Here is a 20,486-nt window from a genome sequence, read left to right as displayed (position 1 = left end):
TGTATACTACAGAAACTTCAGAAGGCATAATGTAACTGTTCATATTATCAGATCTGCTGTTACAAAATAATAAAATGCAGCAAAACCTTAGTGTGTACTGTAGGCTGCTCAGGAACCACTGCATTTGTCAGCATGCAATTGCATAGAATAAAATGTAATAGCTTCTAAAGGCAGTATGTAATCATTTCCTATGCCTTGCAGGTACAGACAAACACACATACTGGTGACATGGGTTGATTTACTGAGTTATTGCAAAATACAATACTTTGCAATTAATACAGAGCAACTCTATTCAAAAACTATTAAATACATGGTAACATCTGTGTCCTCTTGTGATAACAAAGTAAAAAATATTAAAGTTTTAACAGCTGGAACATCAAATGACGATCTTCACAGAAGAGTAACAAAAGCACTGGTTGAAATCACACTCCAAATATTTAATTAGATGTGTATGATCTATGCAGCAACTTTAATACTGGAATCCAGTACTCAAGGCTAGCTCTGGTTCACTATATACCTGCATTTTAAAACTTTCCATTTTTATTTAATCCACTACTTAAAGTTCTTGCCACTACCCTCTGCTTACACCACGCTGCCCCGAATTAGCCTCCCTTCAATGACTGACATCATTGATGGACAGCCTCTGGAGGGCCAATTCAGATCTCTCCACAGCAGCAGGGGAGATCACTAGAGGACAAAGAAAGGAAAGAACATCAGAAGCAGGAAAGTAGGAATGAGAGGCTGTGACAGAACAAGTAGTTGAAAACAGGACAGTGCATCTATGACTGTTACAAAATACTGTTCAAGCAGCAGAACTCATACATGGATGCTTGCTGCTAAACAGCTCAGTGATTTGTCATTGTAGGTGTTATATACATACAGAATTCAGCAATAGCGCAGTAAATGATAAAATTGAGATCACTAATTTTACAGCAGTGATCAAAAGCACCTTTCCAATGCCTGACAGTGCAAAGTTCACATCCAAAATGATGGGGCGCAGTTGTCAGTCAGTGGAGGACTTGTGAGAACACATGAATTCCAGCCAGAACTGCTGACAGAGGACACAAAGTGCCATTTTCCAAGCAGCACTAGAATAGTTTACTTAAGTTTCCCCTCTCCCTAGCCATCCCTCTTTTAAAGTAGTAAAAAAAAAAAACCACACCATAAAAAAGCCCAACCAAACACAAAAAAATTAAAGTGAAAAGGCTTCATGGGAAGTATTTTTAAAGTTGTTGTCAAACAACATTTCTTCAAGGCCAAGCTGTTGTAATAGTATACAGAAGTCAGCTTCCAACAAGATGACACTTCGTATTTGCCTTTCCAATACCTTTAGGGTGCAGTTCAGCAGTGTGAGCACCAGGTCTGCATTTACAAAATGTGTGCTTGTCCCCACAGGCAAGTAGATATTGTACTTCAGCATCTGCTTACACACGTAAGCTTTGTATACATAGTTGGTGTGTATACTCCTTGCAAGTACAAAACAAGCTCTCATCTTTGAAAACCACAGTACTTAATATATCTAAACCGTTAGGCTTCCAATCTCTTGCTTTGGTATCGAATCGATAGAAAATTTACAATGCCATTCTTCAGTCTTACACAGACTGAGTTATTAACCAAGAAAATAAAAAAGTAACAAGTCTCAGTATCCAAAGAAATCTACAAATACATTCATCAGTATGTAGTACATTACGAATAAGGAGGCAATACATGGAATTGCTATAGTATGAATGGAAACCAAGTAGTTGTAGGAAAGCCTGGAAGTCTTCCTAACATTTTTTCTCATGTAACATTTAATGTCACTGTAGCAATGATGATATAGCAGCTTCTACTATGTTACTTCCCAAGTTGTACACTTTATGTTTGATTGAAAAGGGGGGTGGGAAATTAAGGGCTTCCGAGGAGTTCAGCAGCAACACTTAAGTGCATTGAAAACATCAATAATCTGTGGCACATAGGAATTAATGGATTACACAGGATACTTTTTTCTATTTACAGTATCATACACTTGTATAAAGTCTCTGCTGCATTCTTTTTTTCAGTACTTAGCCTGTGGCAAATCACAGTAACATTATTCAAAGAAAAAGGAAATCCCATTTTCTTATGAAGACTAAGTGACTAAATGGGTATTACTTATCCTTGCTTAAGCTATCTACCCCTCTGAACCCCATGAATCCCAAAATCTAATTGGCACAAAAACATTTTGATAACGTAATACAGGAACTGATTGCTCTTGATTGTTTACCTCTTGACTTAATCATTATGTTCACTGCTGGCGAATTATCCACTTTGCTGGATGTCAGAATTAATACATTAAAAAAACAAAACAAAACAAAAACAAACCACACAAAAAAACCCCACCTTGCAAGAAAGAGTGACTTTGCTGTTGGGTATCTGACTGCATGATAGGAAATACCAAAGCAATGGGGTATATCATAGTAATATCATACTGCCTCTCAGACACCAAAGACTACAGCAAGCTTTCACAAATAATTATGTTTATGGAAGTAGTAAGCAACTCGGCTTCAGCAAAAAACTGCCTTATCACCAGGCTTAGTAGGGCATCAGAGCCTTCAAAGCAGTTTCTGATATCAGTCTGAAGACACTGGGATTTCTGGTTCCAGCTGAGGCAGAGGCAAATTAGAGGGGAGTGGGAAGGAACATTGTACACAATGTGTCACAGCTGAAAAAGTGACATATTTGCACTTGAAGGTGCAAAATACGCTGCAGTAAAGGAGGAAAAACAACTAAGTGACATGAAATCTGTCTCTGAGGGCAGGAGGCACGGCCCTCTACTTTGCAACAGGCTTTTATCTAAGTATTTTAAAAACATAAAAGAAATCGAATGTGTAACTGTCAAGCAGAAGGACAATGCGCAACAAAAGAACCATGTTTGAAGATCAGTTTCACATTCTTTACAAGAAACCTGGACCCATTTATTTGCTGGTAAAACCCTGTCACCAGGTCTAAAGAGCCTTTACATAAAAGCAAGCAGATGGATACAAGTATGGAAATTTTAAATACTTACTAACTGTTGTACAGAAAAGTTTAGCGTGAGACTGAGAAAGAAGGGCAGAGTTGCTTTTAGTCAAAGGATTGCACACTCTTCTAGAAAACAACAAAAACACAGTAAAACAAAGCAAAACAAAAAAATCCAACCAACTATGCCAACTGATTATCAGTTTACTAACCTTTGTGTTTAAGTCCTCAACTAAGATATTAAAAATGCACTTGTAACACCTGAACACAAAACAGGGTGTACCTGCTATGACAAAATTACTTTTCTTTCCAGCATACTCTTCATTAGCTTTTGGTGCCACACACTGAAGAAACTAGATTTAAATCCGTGAATGGCAAGTGTCAGCAGGCAATGATTTGCACTACACGCTGGTGGCTCCATCTTGATCATCCTTTCCTTCAACACCTCCTTTCTTTAACTTTTAAATTTAAAAATCAATCTTCCATTTGGAAATTCAGAGCCAATTCAGGTCTGATTTTCTTTGTCACCTCTGGTCACACTGTAGGATATCTTCAGAGACCATTCTTACTTCTTGCCGATTCCATTCGTTACTTTTGATTTGGAGTGCCGATTCCTCCTTCTAGATGAATGGCTTTCACTATTGACTGAATGTTTTGGTGGACTATTGTCAGCACCTGCTGAGAAATAAATATTTTTTGACTAAATGCGTATCTTGACATTGTCAAGCTCTTGTCTAGAAGACAGTAAGGCTTTCTAGAGCTATAGTGTTTACAGTATGTATTATTTCAGGCTAATACGATTGATACTCGTACTCCATCTAGCGGCCTAGTTTTTTAAAAAAGCAATTCTTAAGACTTCTGTAAAATTCTTCCTCCTCCAAAAAAATTCAGAAGTTTGCTATAGCAGAATATAGTGGTGAAACATCCTCCATTTTAAACGACATCAATAATTAAACCTCCACATTTTTATTACTGGCAGGTACTACTATCAGAAATTAAGAACTATGTAAGCGAGGTCACAGATCCTCGTAAGAGTACATTTCTTGTTTTCAGTCTTTCATATCGCAGACCGTATTTGGCGCTGAGAAAGCAGAGGGAGACAATGGGGACTGAAATAAGAATTCAAGAGCAAAACATGAAAGAGGCTGAAGTTTGTAATTAATGAAGTAACAAAGTCAGAGAAAGATTTGCTTGGCCAGATTTCTTCGGCATATATAAATGGGAAAAACATTTTGAGTGGAAGCAATTTTTCTCCAAAATATAAAAATCCACAAGTTTACTAAACTGAGAGTAAATTAATATCAGCACCCAGAAAAATCATGTATGAAATATCAAGAAAGTCTGCTGTAGGTGCTTTTCAAACATAGAATCATTAAGGTTGGAAAAGACCTCTAAGATCATCGAGTCCAACCGTCAACCCAACACCACCATGCCCACTAAACCATGTCCCCAAGCGCCGCATCTACACGTCTTTTAAATACTTGCAGGGATGGGGACTCAACCACTTCCCTGGGCAGCCTGGTCCAATGTTTAACCACTCTTTCAGTAAGAGTGATATGATAAATAAGAAATACGATGATATTAATATGATAATATGATAAATAAGAAATATTTTTAGTAATACAAACACCTGGAGCATAAACTCTGACAGAGATAACTTCCAGGTGTGAATCTTGGTATTTGTTCAATAAGCAAGACCACACTAAAGAGTTAACAGAGGAGGCAGGTAACTTAACTGACCTCTAGTATAGGGAAAGAAGTCAGAGAAGCAGGCTGCCTTTGCTTAGGACAAAGCTGTTTATGATCATGAGCACTGCGTTGACTAGGCAGTAAGAACACAAAGCTCCAGAGCACATTCTTGACTGTTTCTTAACAAGCAGGAATAAAAGCACAATTCACATTCATATGTTTCAAATCAAACATACAATGTTCAGAGAGAAAACCTGTCCACAACAGTTATGAAATGCATAAAGCCCTAAACCTACAAGAATGGCCTGGAATAAAGGCAGAAAAAAATCAGTTGCTTCATTAAAAAATAAATACATTTCCAAGAGTTAGAAGAAAAAAGGCAGTAAAGCCAAACCGCTTTGCAGATGATTTTTCTGTATAATTCCTGCAGGGATGTTTAAATAAGTCCAGTTGTCTCCAAGGTAAGTTTCTCAAGCCTCATTTCCTAGTGCTAAGCCTTAATGCTACCACTTCAAGAATATAGGTGCAAAAGTGCCAGTACCTCTGGTGAATTTAGAATGAAGCCAGGAAGCATCTGGACTGTATGGGCTGTCTTCACTTTCTGATAAGGTCTGCAAAAACAAGAAGGACACATGTCATTGGGATGCTGGTTCTTGTGATGAGCACTTCTCCTGTTTGCGATTAGACTTGTGAATTTAAACTGTGGCAGAAGTCGTCATAAAACATTCAGCCAGTACTTGGGACTTTTCCCTTCCTAGTTAGAAGGTACAACATAGATGACACAATAAGAACTCACCCCTTGTCACGTGACCTGTTGTGTAACCAAGTATTCTTAATATTCCCCTAGCATTCCACCTGTACAATGGGAACATTAGCTAACCATTCATCCCTGAATACTTTGCTAAAATTACAGCCTCATTTTGAGTAACTAAGAGGACAGCATTCTTTAGAAACCACAGTGTAATTTGGGATCTGTCCAAGGCCCGCTGAATTCAGAGTTCTTTCTATTGACTTCAGTTAGACTCTGGGACCATCCCCCCTCACACCCACTTATACTAGCTCTGGTAAAGAATTCTAATATCTAGGAGCACTGCAGTTTTAACTCCGGTATAAAACAAAAACAGGCTTCCTAATAACGTACCTTTTCTCGGTGGCCGTAGTATTCTGCGTACCAAACCATACCATATAAACACAGGAAAGTTGTAAAGGCCTGAACAAGGAAAGAGAAGAAAAAGAAAAGATAATCTGTAAAACTTTTTCCAAATTCCTTGCTGGTTCAAGGTCTCAGAGTCCCTGGAGATTCTGCATTCAGAGACTTTAATGCTCTGTTTCTCTCTGCATCTTTTGTCAGGATGAGTAAGACTTGTGCTTCAAGGTACATATACATTCTGCCACCACGGGGTATGCAGACCAATTCTCAATGGGAGCATGAGAATACACACAGATCACCCACATACATGCAGGATACACTGTCAGTATGCTTTTTGTCCTCGCCCTCTACAGTCATCATACAAAGGCAGTTGGTAGGCACTTGTAGATATATTATCAAGAACAACCAGTCTGGGAGAAAAAGAATTCTTCTCCCTGCCCCATGCTTCAGGCGGGATTACATGTTTGGTTTTGTGGTGCTCTGATCCAGGAAGCAATTCAATACTTTTCTTCTCTGAAGTTTCAGGAATAAAGTCATCATAGTAAATAAGAGAACAATAAATTCTGACTCCCTATCACCTGTTCAAACTGTGTTCCCAGATAGAAGGAAGAAGTATTTATCTGTCAGCTCGTTATAAATGCCTTATTTTTCACTGACCATTAAAAATGTGTTTGGCATCAGAGTTACAAGTCTGGCAAGACAAACATCCACTTACTGTTATAAAATGGGCATTTCATGCTACATTGCAGTAATCACGCTGAAGTACCAAAAGTTGCAGCATGAGTGAGAGTGATTTGCCTGATAAAGCAGGGTTGTTTATGTAGTTGTAAGACTTGAGTGTGAAACAACATGCATTACTTATTAATGCTATTCATTAACTCCCGTTCCTTTCCAGTGGGCACTATAGGAAGCACCTCCATAGTTAGCCTCAATTGAACTGACATTTTCTCTCATAAAGATAAAAAGCCCTATAACTAGTGTTTGTTTCATTGTTAAGCACTGGTAAGGTGCCTATATTCTGCTATGTCAAGAAATAAGAAAAAAAGTTATTCTAGTCCTTTCAAAGCGTGTTCCAAATGATCTCACATTTGCTTTTCCTAGGACATGCCCAAAGCTCTTTACCAGCATTGCTCCACAATGAGTCCCTGCTGCCAATGTTCCAGAGAGGAAGCTATTTAGATGCTTTCGATGTTTTTGCCATGCTTTATGTTTCACATGAGAAATCTCACTTACCACACAGAGAAGCCAAAACACAACATACAGTATTTGTGTTTTGGAAAAAAGATCCTGTCCAAACTTTATGCACACAATAGCTTCAAGGAAAGCAATAACCCTGTGGGTAAATGAAAGAGAGAGGGGGGGGAAAATTGGTTACAAACACTAAGGATTTAACTCACACATTCACAACCCAGACCCCAGACTGTTGGCTCTAAACAAGCACTACTCTCTAGTGAGCACACACCTCCCCAACACCACCATTAACTGAAATTCCTTGGGAAATTTGTTTTTCTTTCTATACTTTTCTTCAGCATAAATAGCATACAAAAAGTATGGCAGTTCACAATTCCACGAGTCTCTGCTTCTCCAGGGAACAAGCAGGAGTGTGTGCACCAATAGCAGAGAATTTCTGTTTATACCTACTACCATTGTGCTTCAGCCCTCACCAGATATAAATTTATTTTCCATGCTGAAGAACCAACAGACTCCCTGCTGGGTGAACTAGAACTGTGCTTTGAGTATTTCTCTGCTGGATATAAATTTACTACAATTCTAAATAGGCTACTTTGCTTGCTCCAGATAGATTTTAATGAGAAAATTAACATGAAACAACATTTCAAATTCTCTGAGAATTTGCTCTGGTTTATGTGTAAACTCAGGGTCCACATTACAGTATCAGAGGATTTGGGGAGAAATGCAAGAGGAAAAATTGCAATATTTACTTTCCTCTCTGGCGTTATAGGAATCAAAACAAGTATCTCCAGCTCTCTACACGTTACCAGATGTTTACATCTTTTCAGGCTCAAAGCTATGGAAGCTTGTCCATCACTTGGTGTGGAACAAGGTGTTATGAATCCAAACCTTCCATCACTTGCCATAGAAATATATTTAGCTTGTGTAGGTCCTGGACACAAAATTACCTCTTTTTAACAAACACAAGTGTAGAAACGTGACTGGTGCAGCAAAAGTGTAGAAAATTGACTCTTCTCAAGCTGAAGCAAATCATGAAGAAAACTATTAAATTTATAAAAGTTTAATACTTAACTTGTTCAATAGTGACTTTGAGGTTGTATATGAGCACATGCATGAACACTCCTCCTCAAACGTGTGCAGGCACACTTAACATCAGGTCAAGTGTTCCGGTCTTCCAAGCTCGACATTGCAGGACACATTCCCTACCAGCACCCTCCACAACCAGGGAGCTGCCAAAAACAGCTCTACTGCCTGGCAGACAGGACCCAGCTCCCTCCATGAAAGAGGGAGGAAAGATGTGTGCATGACTTAACCACTGGTATTGCAGAGGTGGTCCTGGTGCAAATAAGTTACAGCTTTCTCTGTACCATCTAATGTGACTTGTGGCAGGATGAGTGGGGCCAAAACTTAGAATTGTGGAAGTAACACCTAACCGACCAATACTGCAAATTAATGAGGTGCATATTAGTAAAAACTTGAGAGCAGTGTTACTCTGTTGGGTCACCAACTATTTTTCTTTCTTGGTTTTATATTATTCTTACTGATCCAGCTGCAGATTAAAAAATAGTTAAACTGAACTACAGCAGTGGGAACAGAAAGACCATCATCAGGAAAACAAACATATGAGGGTATGATATACTTGAAGGTATAAACAAAACAACAGGCTATTCTCAACAAGGACTCCAAAAGTGATACAGCTGTTTGTGCTGCATTTATACATTCTTTCCATTATTCTTGTCAAGAATACTTGGGTGAAGTGCATTGTACAATAGGACAGCTATTACAGTTAAAGAAGTGGTAAATCAAGAGACAGAAGAATGTAACAGTGAAAGGTGTTAGTGTCCTACTGAAGCGTGATGAGAATACTCAATAGAACTAAAGACACTGTAAGGTTTTATTCAATCAAAATGGTCTTGTAACATCCTAACAGATACTCCTTTTTGAAAGGCTTCATCTTAATGAAAATGGTGCAATTTCCAGCAGACCTGTTGCACTGGCCTTGTTCATGCCTTACACCACTTACTGTCCATCTGTCGAGAGTGATGCTACAGTATATGTCAAGTTGCAAAGAACACAGTTTCATACTAATGCAAGGCACCAATTTTAATTATTCCCATGGTTAGGCTGTTACAAATTCAATTTGTGCCTTTAGAAGTGTGTCTTGATCACTACAGACATGAATATTCTATATACTTGCTTTTAATTGCTTCAGAAATTATATTCTGGATAGTTGAATTACTGTAAGAGTGCTGCTTTTCCTACAAAAACCAGGAACTCCTAGTGTTGCTCTGTTTTTTCTAGCAGATTACAGAAGCAAGCAGTATCAAGGAGAATACTTACTCCATGCACATTTCCCACAATTAGATAGGACTGTAGATGAATATTCTATTGCAGTTCTTGTTATGTGATCATAAAGAGATATGTCAATAAATAGATGCCCAAATATATTACATTAATGTGTTCAGTGAGAGCTTTGAACCAAGGATGATGATTTCTGTAATCCTTAAAAATTTTTCAGAGCCAGAAGGCAAACATTCAGCATCATATTTCCCTTCAGTTTGCAAAATAATATGTTTAAATTCTTTCTCTTGGATGAAACACAAGTTCATCTATCTTTCTTCATAATGCAGAACTTGAAAATTCTTCCCCCAAAATTGTAAAATTGTTTAAAATGTCTTCTATAGGACTCCAAAATTATCATCTATAGTTGAGAAAATTTCCTTTTTCATATAAACATCTCAACTCCTAAATCATTTAAATGCAGATTTCAGTAACATGTCTGTATTCAAATGCATATGTCCGAAATATTAATACAGTTGATCTGTAACTACTAAGATGTTTATGCACAAACAGAGCAAGGTTATTTGATTCTAATTGTAAATTAAGTAGTCATATTAACGGTGTGATTAATTAGCTATCTTCAGTACTAAAGCACCATCCATACCAAACCCAGAAAGACAGGTTACTCTGCCATGATCATTAAAAAAATCCAATGCCTTTTTAAGGACTGTGTACGTTACAGAATCTCTTTAGGAATCATAATGCATGTTTGGAGGAGGGGGATCCTCCCTAAGTAAGGAGGTTTAGGCTTACAGAAAATATTATCAACTTCTGCTCAGCACCAGTAAAACTAAACAAGAACAGAGTTACTACATTTTTACGTCCATTGGATGTTACGGTCATGAGTTGAAGACAGTAATAGATCCATCCAGGAAGGTGATAAGTCAGTGAAAGAGCTGAATATTTAAGCCCAGCCAAACCCAAGGAGACATGTGTCATGTTCTCCAGGGTACATTTAAAACAAGGGTAGAAATCCCTTTAATTACATTGCAGCACAGTCTGCTCTCATCTCAATTAAATGTTGAGAAAGGGATATTCTTTACCCTATAGTGGTGTAGTGCACCTGGAAACATGCCTTCCAGCCCAGCACTGTTCCTAAAACTCTGTAACATCCCTGAGACTAACAGTAAAGGTGAGATAAGTTTGCCAGAGCACTGTCTCTAAATTAGATCTGAGTATGTTATGGCTCACTGAAATGCTATTCCAATTTAAAACAGTAATAGATTCTTCTACTAAACATGAAAATGGTTCAGAAAATTCTGGAAATAAGACATACACTAATCTTGACAAACAGAATGAAATGGCTGTTTTAATTCAAAATCATTGCCATCAGAAATTAGCTTCTTGAATAGTTTCTTAAAATACATACTATATTTTTTTTCTTTAAGACATGATTTAGGATCTTTTATGTTTTCCCATTTGTAAGCTTCCAAGTCATAAATCAAAAGGGACACTATGACGCTGCTTATTTACAAGAAGCTTTTACAACGCTACAATAGCATATGGTTTAGGTTTCCAGAACAGTACATTTTAGTCAAGCCATCTAGAGAAGGAAGTTCTCACCAGAACTAATCATGCAAACCCTTCATTTAAAGGTCTCCTCCAAGAGACATGTTGAAAGACATTGTAGCCAAGGTAACCATTGTTCATAGCGTTACTCTTTTCCCTCTTTGAGAACAGAATAGAAATAATTGATAACTGTGGCTTGTTTCACTGTCTTCTGTTGTGATTCCACTAACAGCAGCAATGCCCACCTTCATGGCCAGGTAAACATTGCTCTGATGACAGGCAAGTGGTAGAGGCAAAAGCTTTATCCTTCTCACCTGACTGAGAATATGGGCAGCAAGGCCAATGCTACTTTGAAGGAGCCTAGCTTTATCCAGCAGTTTCTAGTTCTTCCTTCCGTTCTTCTCCTTACTCATTCCATCACTTCCCATGTTCTACCTCCAAATCCAGAATTTTCCTTTCCTCTGAACTTGCAAAAAAAAGAAAATCTCTCCATACTGTTCTTTATACTGAAAACACCACAAGACAAGGACTGGCCTCATGCAAAGCCTGTTCCTGTGCTGGACTCATACTTAACACTTGTCCAAGTGTTTCAAGAATGTAGCAAGAACACTTACCCGAACACCCAGCACTGAGTTCCCACCCTCTTGCACTGTGTATCTGTGAGGTACGCATAGTATTGCCTGAGAAGGGAAACAAGAAAATTCTTCAGTGAAGTTGAAAGTCCCCAGAGTATTTACATTTAAAAAACAAGTTTATGTTACAAATTTATCTATACTGAAAATGAAGTGCTGATGGTTAAAATCACATGCAATCATGCTGGATGTCTACCAGATGGCTTCAATTCTAGTAGGACAGATTATCACATACATCGAATAGCTTGAAACAACACAGAAAACAATCCTGAGAGCAAGGACTGGGAAAGTACCCAAACTAGTAGGCTAACAAAGCTACATATTTGTCTCCTGCCTCTCCACTGAACCTCCAATTCTTTTAGGCAAAGTGCAATAGCTTCGAAAGAATTAAGAGAATCCCCCACTTTTTCCACAGTTTGTCTTTAATTTATTAACAATTGCATTTTCTTGAAAGATGTGGGTTTCGATCTTGAAAGAAACTGCATATGGCTATTCCATATCCTGGGTGAGTGCTCTAACCACTGGCGTGTTTTCCTCTCAAGAACAGAGTAGAATTTCTCACTGTTTTGAAAACAGTCTGGAGACCATTCTGCTCTGTTCTTTATGCTTCTAAATTTTGAGAGTTTAGAGAGGGGAATTCCAAGGAAGTGGAACCAAAGTGCCTTTTCTCAGTCTCTGTCTCTGATTTCCACTGACAGATGGGAAAGACAAGTGTTATTAATCCAACAATACAAGGATTGTTTAAGAATAAAGACTTCTACAGGTTGGCAAGTGCCATAAAAATACTTAAAAGCTCACCTATACAGGAGCTTATAGGATGTTTAAGGTGATTTAACTAACAGTGTGAAATCACTGCACATAACTTGAGACACTAACAGCTGTATTTTAGGAATAAACCAATGCATGGCTGCCATTTAACTGTCCAAGGTAATGTCACTTTACTCATGAATGGGAAATTCCCTGCCTCTAACTTCCGAACTGCGTGCATTCTGTCTACCTCCAGCTATGTCACAGGAAAAAAAAAATTAAGGGGACTCTGCTAACAATGTGAAATAGTGTGCATGACTACAAGAAGGTTAATGTTTCTATACAACTGTTAACACTGCATATATACTGTTCTGTTATTCAGAATATGGTAATGCTCTAGCTTTTCTTATAACATGCTAATACTTCCTGTAGACAAACAGAATAAGGAGCTCAGTTAGAAAAACGAACAGCTCTTATTTTTCCTCATCTACACTTTTGTGAGCATCTGACTCATCAACTTGGATACTTTCACATGCAGTCCTCAAGGAGAACATATGCAGCTAACTCACATAACAGGGAGATGCTATACAAACAGAAGATGGAACAGACTGGTTCTGCATCCCTATGGAAACACAGATGTTTATATACATTTTACCTTAATAATTTACTTGTCAAAAAACACACTTTATTGAAAAGTAGTGATTGTTTTGCTTTTCATGGTGGCAAAAGCATAAGTTTCTTGAAATGTGCTGTACTTATTCACAAACTATATGCAGTTCTTGGGTGCCTAGAAGTCAAGCTACTTTAAACTGAAGAAAAAACACCATGGCAACAAAATTACCTTACAGTGGGTGCTGTAATGATTCCTATGAAGAGAATTCTCCCCCAGCTTAAAGGGTGGCTTGCTTGGAACACAAAGATATGTTTCAAAAAGAATGTGTTCAACTCAGTCAGCTAGGAAAAAAAAAAGTTAGTTAATAGTGTTCAACTTGCGTAACTCTTAATGAGTTGCTACAGAAAATGTGCAAAGATGAATATGGAAACTAAAACACGGAAGGAAAACTATTTATGCTCTACTATAGCCCTGCTGGGTAGATTGAGGATTTAAAGAGTTTAAGATTCCTGCTCTAGGACAAGCAAGGAATATACTAGTAAAACAAAAGAATTCTCCCCTAGACACCTCTATGAAAGTACTTGCTCTCTTTCCAGAAACCCATTAAGAGACCAGACACTAATTCACACTGCAGAGGTCTTCTGATAACTTTCATATCCTAAATCAGGTATGAATGGCTGAGGCAAATTTGGTAGAGGAGTAGAAGAGATCATATTAAAAAAAAAAAAGTGTATCAAACACTTCTGGTTCTCCTTTTAAAAACTAAATTCAGCGCATTAAAAAAAAAAAACGAAAAAAACCACACAGAACAAAACCAAAACAAAAAAACCAAACCTCACCACACCCCAAAACCCCACTGTCTAGCAGTTTTTAAAACTGTATCAATTGCAAAGAGCGATCTGATGGCCAGTACAGCAATCTGTAACATTTGTTTTTTTCTACAGATTCTGTAATTACACTCCTGAACTATCATATAACTCCCGTGAACAATGCCCTGACCAATTCTGTATTATCAATTCATTTAACTGTGTATTTTAGTGACGGACATACATTGCATTAGAGTATCTTCTAGCCAAACACAGCCAATAACTGAGCTGATGACAGCTTTGATTTCACAGAATTTATTTCTTACCTGCCAAATGATCATGAAAAGGTAGATTCCAGCCACTCTTTGAAATGAAGACTTAGGGTCAAACCAGCGGACATAGGTCCAGCTGGCTGGGGTGAACTGCAATACAGCTCTTTTGATTTTCCCTGTGGTCGTGTGAATGTCCCTAGAAAAAGAGAATGGCTGGAGTAAATACAAGGAATATGCAAAGCAAAAAAAGCAATAGCCACATTATTGATGTTTCAGAACAATCACACTTTTTCTCTGGACAGCAGAGATCTTCACAGACACGACTGTGTACCAGGCAAGGGTGAATTAAGAAATATAATCCATTAAGCATTTCAGTCAGGATGCATTCTGCTATGATAGTCCACCCTCCTCTATCCTCAGTCAGTAACTAACTACAAAGCATATCTATCATCTTCTCCATGAAGGAAAGAAACAAGGATTGCAATCCTGTAACCCCCTTAGAAAATCTAGAGAATATTTCTTCCTAGTCTATGCTGCCACTGTTCTTATCCCAAAGACTCCTTGTTCTAGAGCTCACTGACATCAATCCTTCAAGAATCAGTCAGACTCATTATTCATTAATTGTATAAGAGGCTGGCTCCACAGGTTTGAAAATACTGCACTTCCAGCACACACAGCCCCTGCTGTTCTGATATTAGATGCATGCGAATCTTCTGGAGAGACGTGATAACACTGTTAAAAGCTACAAGGCTTTTAAATTCCCTTTTGAAAGGGGATGTAAACGGAGGTTCATCTGACAGATGTGTTACTGGTTCTTGCTTTTGATAACATTAATTCAGATGAGCAACAGCATCCAAAGGACACGGAATCTAAGAAAAACTCAGTTTCCTTTTCTGAAGGAAGACTAGCAGGTCTAGAAGTCAATTTTCACCCTGTTATTTCCCTGGCCCTTCTGGACAAAAAAGGAGATTCAGATTTTATATTTCTGATACTTGTGTTCTTTTAGGCTAGTGGGATCTTAGGTTAGGGGGAACCTTCTAATCTTTAAGATCTGTGTTTATTCAATGAAAAAAGAAAAAGAAAATAAAAGGGCACAAGCAAAAGCTTCTTAGTCTATGCAGCTCCTCTTCATATTAAAGGTCCAAAAAAATCTACTTATGCATTTAAAAGAACGTGAGGGAAAATTATTCCACGAAGACAGTAAAGACTAAGTTCTACCATAGATATTCTGCTGTGTTAACTTTCAGTGAACTCTCTACAGAGGGACCATCAACTCTATAATGCTCATTATTCCTCCTGAATTGAAATGCAGGAAAATTGAATTCAGACTAAAGGCTGGATGGTTCTCAGAGCAATTAGCAAATTTGTGAGTAAAAGAAGAAAGCAGTACAGAAGTTCATGTAGAGTACAAATCTGGAAGTCAAGATTTGAGCTCCTTTTCCATCTCTCAAGGCAATATCTTTTGACAATTCATTGTACTTGATCCTGTTTCATCTATACTGTTGGTAACATGCAGATAACCATGCTTGCCACCAACTGGCAGGGAAGAAGGCAGGAGAGGGGCAGAAAACTATGGAAGAAACCATACGTGGACAGCTAGGAACTGACACTTACTAGGCCACAAAGTTGTTGCCCTTTTACACAACAAACGCTACTTTATTTTGCAATTACTCCATTTATTTTAGAGGGTCAACAATGGGGTAAGGCAATTCACAGCACAGGTACAATCAGCCTGATTCCTTTTCTGCAATTACAACTAGTGCTGACAGATTGCCTTATCAAGGTGAGCCCAAATCTAGTTTAAAAACATTGTATAATGAGAAAACAATTACAGCTAGTTTTGTTCACTGCCTTCTTCCAAGTTTTACTTGTACAAAATAAACTATAAAGTAGTAAAGCTATTTGCATTTTCATTTGGCGTCAGTGCTTGTAACTTAGATTGCAAAGGAAAATTATATATACATAATCATATTTACAAATATATGCTGTACAGTAGCATTACTATGAGATGGATTTTTAACATTTAAAATAAGTTTACAGCATTGTTAGCACATGCAGATTGCATGCTATTTCTATACCACATGCATTTTACATATGCAAAGAAGAAGGTCTATTTCCCAAGGAAATGAATTTGATATTATAACATCAAACATAATGTTTATCAAGCTTTAATTTAGACCTACTTGAAGCTTGCCCAGTGATAGGTCCTCATCTCCAAGAAACGACAAACTACCATGCCCAACCAGATGCCACCCCCGTTACAAAGCAGGATGTCCAAAATGACTTGATCCCACCAGCATTCAGCAAAATTAGGCAGAAGGTGCATGAAGAAGAGCTACAGAATACAGCAAAAAGATTCTGGGTGAGGAACAGCACAGAATTCATATAAATTCACTTTTTAAGTACACATTCAAAAATCAGCTTTTCAGTATATGTCATACTTCAAGGACATGAGCCACAACCACTGAAATTTGATGGGCATCCTTCCATTAACTTCAGAACGCCTTGGATAGAACCACACAAGACATCAGAGGTTTCCTTCTCACTGTTTTCCTTTTTGTTTCCATATATTCAGCATGATATCCTTTCTGCTGTACAGAAGGATATCATGCATCTCTCAGCCTGTCAAAGATGATACACAGAACTTTCATAGAAATGCATGAAACAAGCAAAACTACTGCATTTCTTGGAGGAAAGAAGGTGATTTGTGCTTTAAAAAAAAAATTGAAGAGAATCTGTTTTCTTTTTGCTAAATAGTTTTAAGAAGTATGTTTTCTAAACCAGCAACAAGATGCAGTAAGTAGAATGGATGCATTTGTAACCACTGTCAGTACTAAAGCATGTTGGAGTTCAGGACTTAACACTTGTTCTATTTCAAAACTCTTTCTTTCATTTACTATTCTTAAGAAATTTAGTGACTGTAAAAAGATTGAGTTCACCAATATTTCAGACACTACAAGCTTTGCTGCTATACTTGATCCAGAATGGCTCAAGAAGTTAAAAGGATATTCCACTCTCCCTTCCTGCTTGGTCTCCGCTAAGCACTAATGATGAAGGTACTTTTACGATGAAGATACTGGAAAATAGGCCAGAAACAAACCAACATCAGACTGAAAAGCTGACACCATCTGGATATATCAAAACATATTCAGTCCCTTAAAGATTTCCCCTGGAAAGTGCACAAATCATTTACCTCTGAAGCAATCTATTCCTTTCTGAATACTCAACTTAACTGAAGACCACTATGAGGCATTAGTAAGGCAATTAAATGTATTTACAGATACATTTGGTGACTTTACACTTTTGACAGAGTGAAGGAGAACAACTGGCCAGAGTTAAGGCAAGATTAAACATAATTTACTGAGAGCTAGAAATGGATTCAGCAGTCCCTTTGGAATACTCAAGAAGATGCTTAACAAAACACATAGGAAACTAAAGAATATTCTTACCACCACAAAAACAGTACAATTTTTGTCAGTTAATGTACACACACTGTGTCTGTTGAAGATTATTGGTATGATTTTATAATAAAATATCTTTTGTTAACAGATGTATAAATAAAATATTGAAAAAATCAGATGCGGGAAAAGGAACAAGAAAAATGTTTTCTGTACACAGCAAGAATGAATACTGGTCCATTTATAATAAATTACAGTGACTGATATTGACAATGACAGTTCCTTTGAAAACACTTGCAAAAGTATATCAAAGCAACTTGTCTTTCTTTGACAAGGCTATGGGAATTTCAACCTGTCGAAAAGAAAATTTGAATTTCTCTTCAAGACCCAAGCTATACAATGTTGCTCATTATCCTGCTAGTTTCCCTTTCATGTTTGAAATTAATTTAACGTGAAAGGGGCACTAGGCTATGAATCTCAATCTGCAATAATCTAGCCAAAGAAACCAGAAGTTACAGATAAGGCAGCAAAAACCAGAGCATAGGTGTTAGCCAGACCATCTCTAAGGCACTAGCTGTTTTCTCAGAATGAGAGACCAAGGTCTGCCTGCATCCCAACTTTAATCTGATAGCATGGAGCATGAGCCAAGTGTCCCATTTCAGAACAGGGAGCCAGCTGAAATCCATTAACGCTAACAGGAGATGCACAGCTAAGTCCCTGTGTAACTGCCCTGATAACTTCTGTAGGTTTCTAATGACTTTCCTGAATTAACTAATCCATTAAAAATCCATCTGAGTGGTGATAAGCTCTCTATATGTTGAACCTTACCCAACACATTGTCTGTTCCAATAATCTGCCTTTCAACAGGGAATACTAGACACCCCATGTGGCATCAAATTTAAGATGATGGTTGTGTGACGATCAACTGAACAATAAGAGTGCGTGTGAAACAAATCCAAATTTATTCTTTTTCCAGAGGGGAAAAAATTAGTACAAAAACTAGCAAAGTTGGTTTTTGTGGATGGGTACTTGTGAAATCCCAATCTTAAGCAGTTTTTCAAAATAGCTTAGGAAACAGCGTATCCTTCAATGCCACAGAACAAAAACATGTTTTGAAAAGGAACTCATGGCACCAGTATTTTCAAACCCAGAAGTTTAGTTTTAGACAACTAAATCCTTATCTATGTTTCTGAATTATAAATGCCTTGTCAGATGAGCCAAGCATTCTTAAGACAGCAAGCTCTACAGAAAACTATGATTTTAAAGACTGAATTCAGGTGTTTACATCTACACTTAGTATTTTAAGTGTGACAGGTTAGATTATGGTGTCCCAAAAGCTGATAAAAAAATGGATTTTTATTTTTTCTCTGAATTGTCCAATCAGAGAATATAATGAAATTAAAGTCATTTTTATAGAAACACATCCTTGGATTTTAGGTAACACATTTTACTAATCAAGCTCTAGGTTACATGCAAAAGAAAATATTTAGAGTAGCAATTAATCAGCTTGAATTCTGAAAACAGATCTAACAAGAAGGTCCAGCAGTCCAAGCAACAGTCAATTGACTGAATCAAGTCAAGTATCTGTATTTTTTTTAATCCAAAATAGGATTTGAAAGTGCCAACAGTCAAGTGACTTAAGCACGTGCTTGGGAGAACTGTGGTAAAGCTAGGTTACAAAAATAAGTCAGTGGTCCTCCAAACTATGTTGCAGGGGACTACACTGCATGTGAACTAGCTTAGATCCAGGTCTAGTAAAAATCACATTTTTATGTCAGTGAACATGAATAAACTAGGCTTGTGGGGTACAATTTAACAAAAGAAGGGCTACGCACCTAGGCCTCATGACAGAAAACAAACACACCAAATGGTGTCTTGCCATTCCATTTAGACTTCTCCTCATGGGTCCTCACACCTTTCTCAGGGATCCCTCAACTCCATTTCACTGTACAGTATGCACGCCTATACACAATGCGTAACACTGTTGTATTTGGGATAAGGGGATCATAACAGTAGATCACAGATATTGCAAGGTGAAAAAGGAGAACAGTTGCTCTGAATCATGGAATATTAGTCAACATCTGAAATAGCATGAGTGTTGACTCCCATAACAGCAGAAAAACAAATTATGGATGGCACCAATAGGCTGGCCTAGACTTCCCTCCTATTCAAGTAGTAATAAGTCACTTACCTAAACCCCAGCTTGCTGTTGTCCACTAATGCAACTGCACCAATTGCTCAGCATCTGGTTTATAAGGCTTAAAATGTAAATCTATACTGAGAACTAGTGAGTCATCCTTCTAGTAACATTCACACTTGCCCCCAAGAATAATTCAGGTCTCATGCATTTGCTTATAATTAAGATAAATGGGTGGCCTACCTCAGTGAGCTCCCAGGTGATGCTAATAGTCCAGCACAGCCCATAGCTGCGGATCAGCAAAGCCTTCATAGCCCAGCCCCAGAAATGCCCAAAAGCAAATATATCAAAGTGGCTGAGGATTCTCTCCCAGGTGATAACATGACAGTTCACAGCATACTCCTGTTAATGAAAAAAAAAACCCAATCAAAACACAAACCAACAAAAAACCTCAATCAACAGGCCACTTCAGAAACACTAGAATGAAGAAACTTCTCTCTATCCAGTGCAACAAGCCTGAAATTATAAGGATATTAAAATAAGCATTATTCTGTTTTCTTGTCCTTCTAAACTCTGCAGGAAAACTTCCAGTATTAAGACTCAGTGTCATCACAGTACAGCTCTAATTTAAAGGGAGATAGAATAGACCTTGGTGCCTGAAGGAGCATGTATTTCTCATGTGACAGAGGAAGAGCAGGAGCAATAAAATCAATAATAATAAAACCAGCAGACAATACTCCAGAAAATAGTTATTTGGTTTTCTTTGGGGTCTTGATTTGGAATAACCACCTTTCCCCATTTTGATGCTGTCTAGTGTTCAGATGTGGCTCATCAGTGGCTAATCCTCACCAGTTTGTGATGTTACGTTACTTATCTCAATGTTCATTTGAGTGTCTTTTGTGTCTTATTTTCCTCACGAAAGCAATTTCCCAGAACACATTCATATTGAGAAAGTTCGGTCACAGGGCTGAATTTTAAAAAAAAAAAAAAAAAAAGGGGGGGAACTTGAAATTGTTTTGCACCAGA

At 37.7% G+C, this 20,486-nt stretch overlaps 1 protein-coding gene across 3 annotated transcripts in view; it reads right to left on the bottom strand.

The window, feature by feature from the left end:
• Positions 1–220: 220 nt before the first annotated feature.
• PTDSS1 (phosphatidylserine synthase 1) overlaps positions 221–20,486 on the bottom strand; it is a 30,192-nt gene continuing 9,926 nt past the window's right edge. For 2 of the 3 annotated variants that reach the window (XM_009275479.2, XM_009275478.2), the window contains exons 5-13: positions 19,704–19,862; positions 16,109–16,260; positions 13,980–14,121; positions 13,076–13,188; positions 11,470–11,535; positions 7,049–7,148; positions 5,807–5,875; positions 5,207–5,276; positions 221–3,654 (exon numbers count right to left, since the gene is read on the bottom strand). In XM_009275479.2, coding sequence (XP_009273754.1) covers positions 3,542–3,654; positions 5,207–5,276; positions 5,807–5,875; positions 7,049–7,148; positions 11,470–11,535; positions 13,076–13,188; positions 13,980–14,121; positions 16,109–16,260; positions 19,704–19,862 — 984 coding nt within the window. In that variant the 3' untranslated portion in view covers positions 221–3,541. The remainder of the gene's footprint in view (positions 3,655–5,206; positions 5,277–5,806; positions 5,876–7,048; positions 7,149–11,469; positions 11,536–13,075; positions 13,189–13,979; positions 14,122–16,108; positions 16,261–19,703; positions 19,863–20,486) is intronic. The other variant, XM_009275481.2, reaches the window with a different exon arrangement.

The sequence above is a fragment of the Aptenodytes forsteri genome, unplaced genomic scaffold (assembly GCF_000699145.1).
Source record: "Aptenodytes forsteri isolate BGI_AS27 unplaced genomic scaffold, ASM69914v1 Scaffold208, whole genome shotgun sequence".
NCBI lineage: Eukaryota > Metazoa > Chordata > Aves > Sphenisciformes > Spheniscidae > Aptenodytes > Aptenodytes forsteri.
Note: the sequence above shows the minus strand (reverse complement) of the source record. Positions and strands in the feature narration are given on the sequence as shown.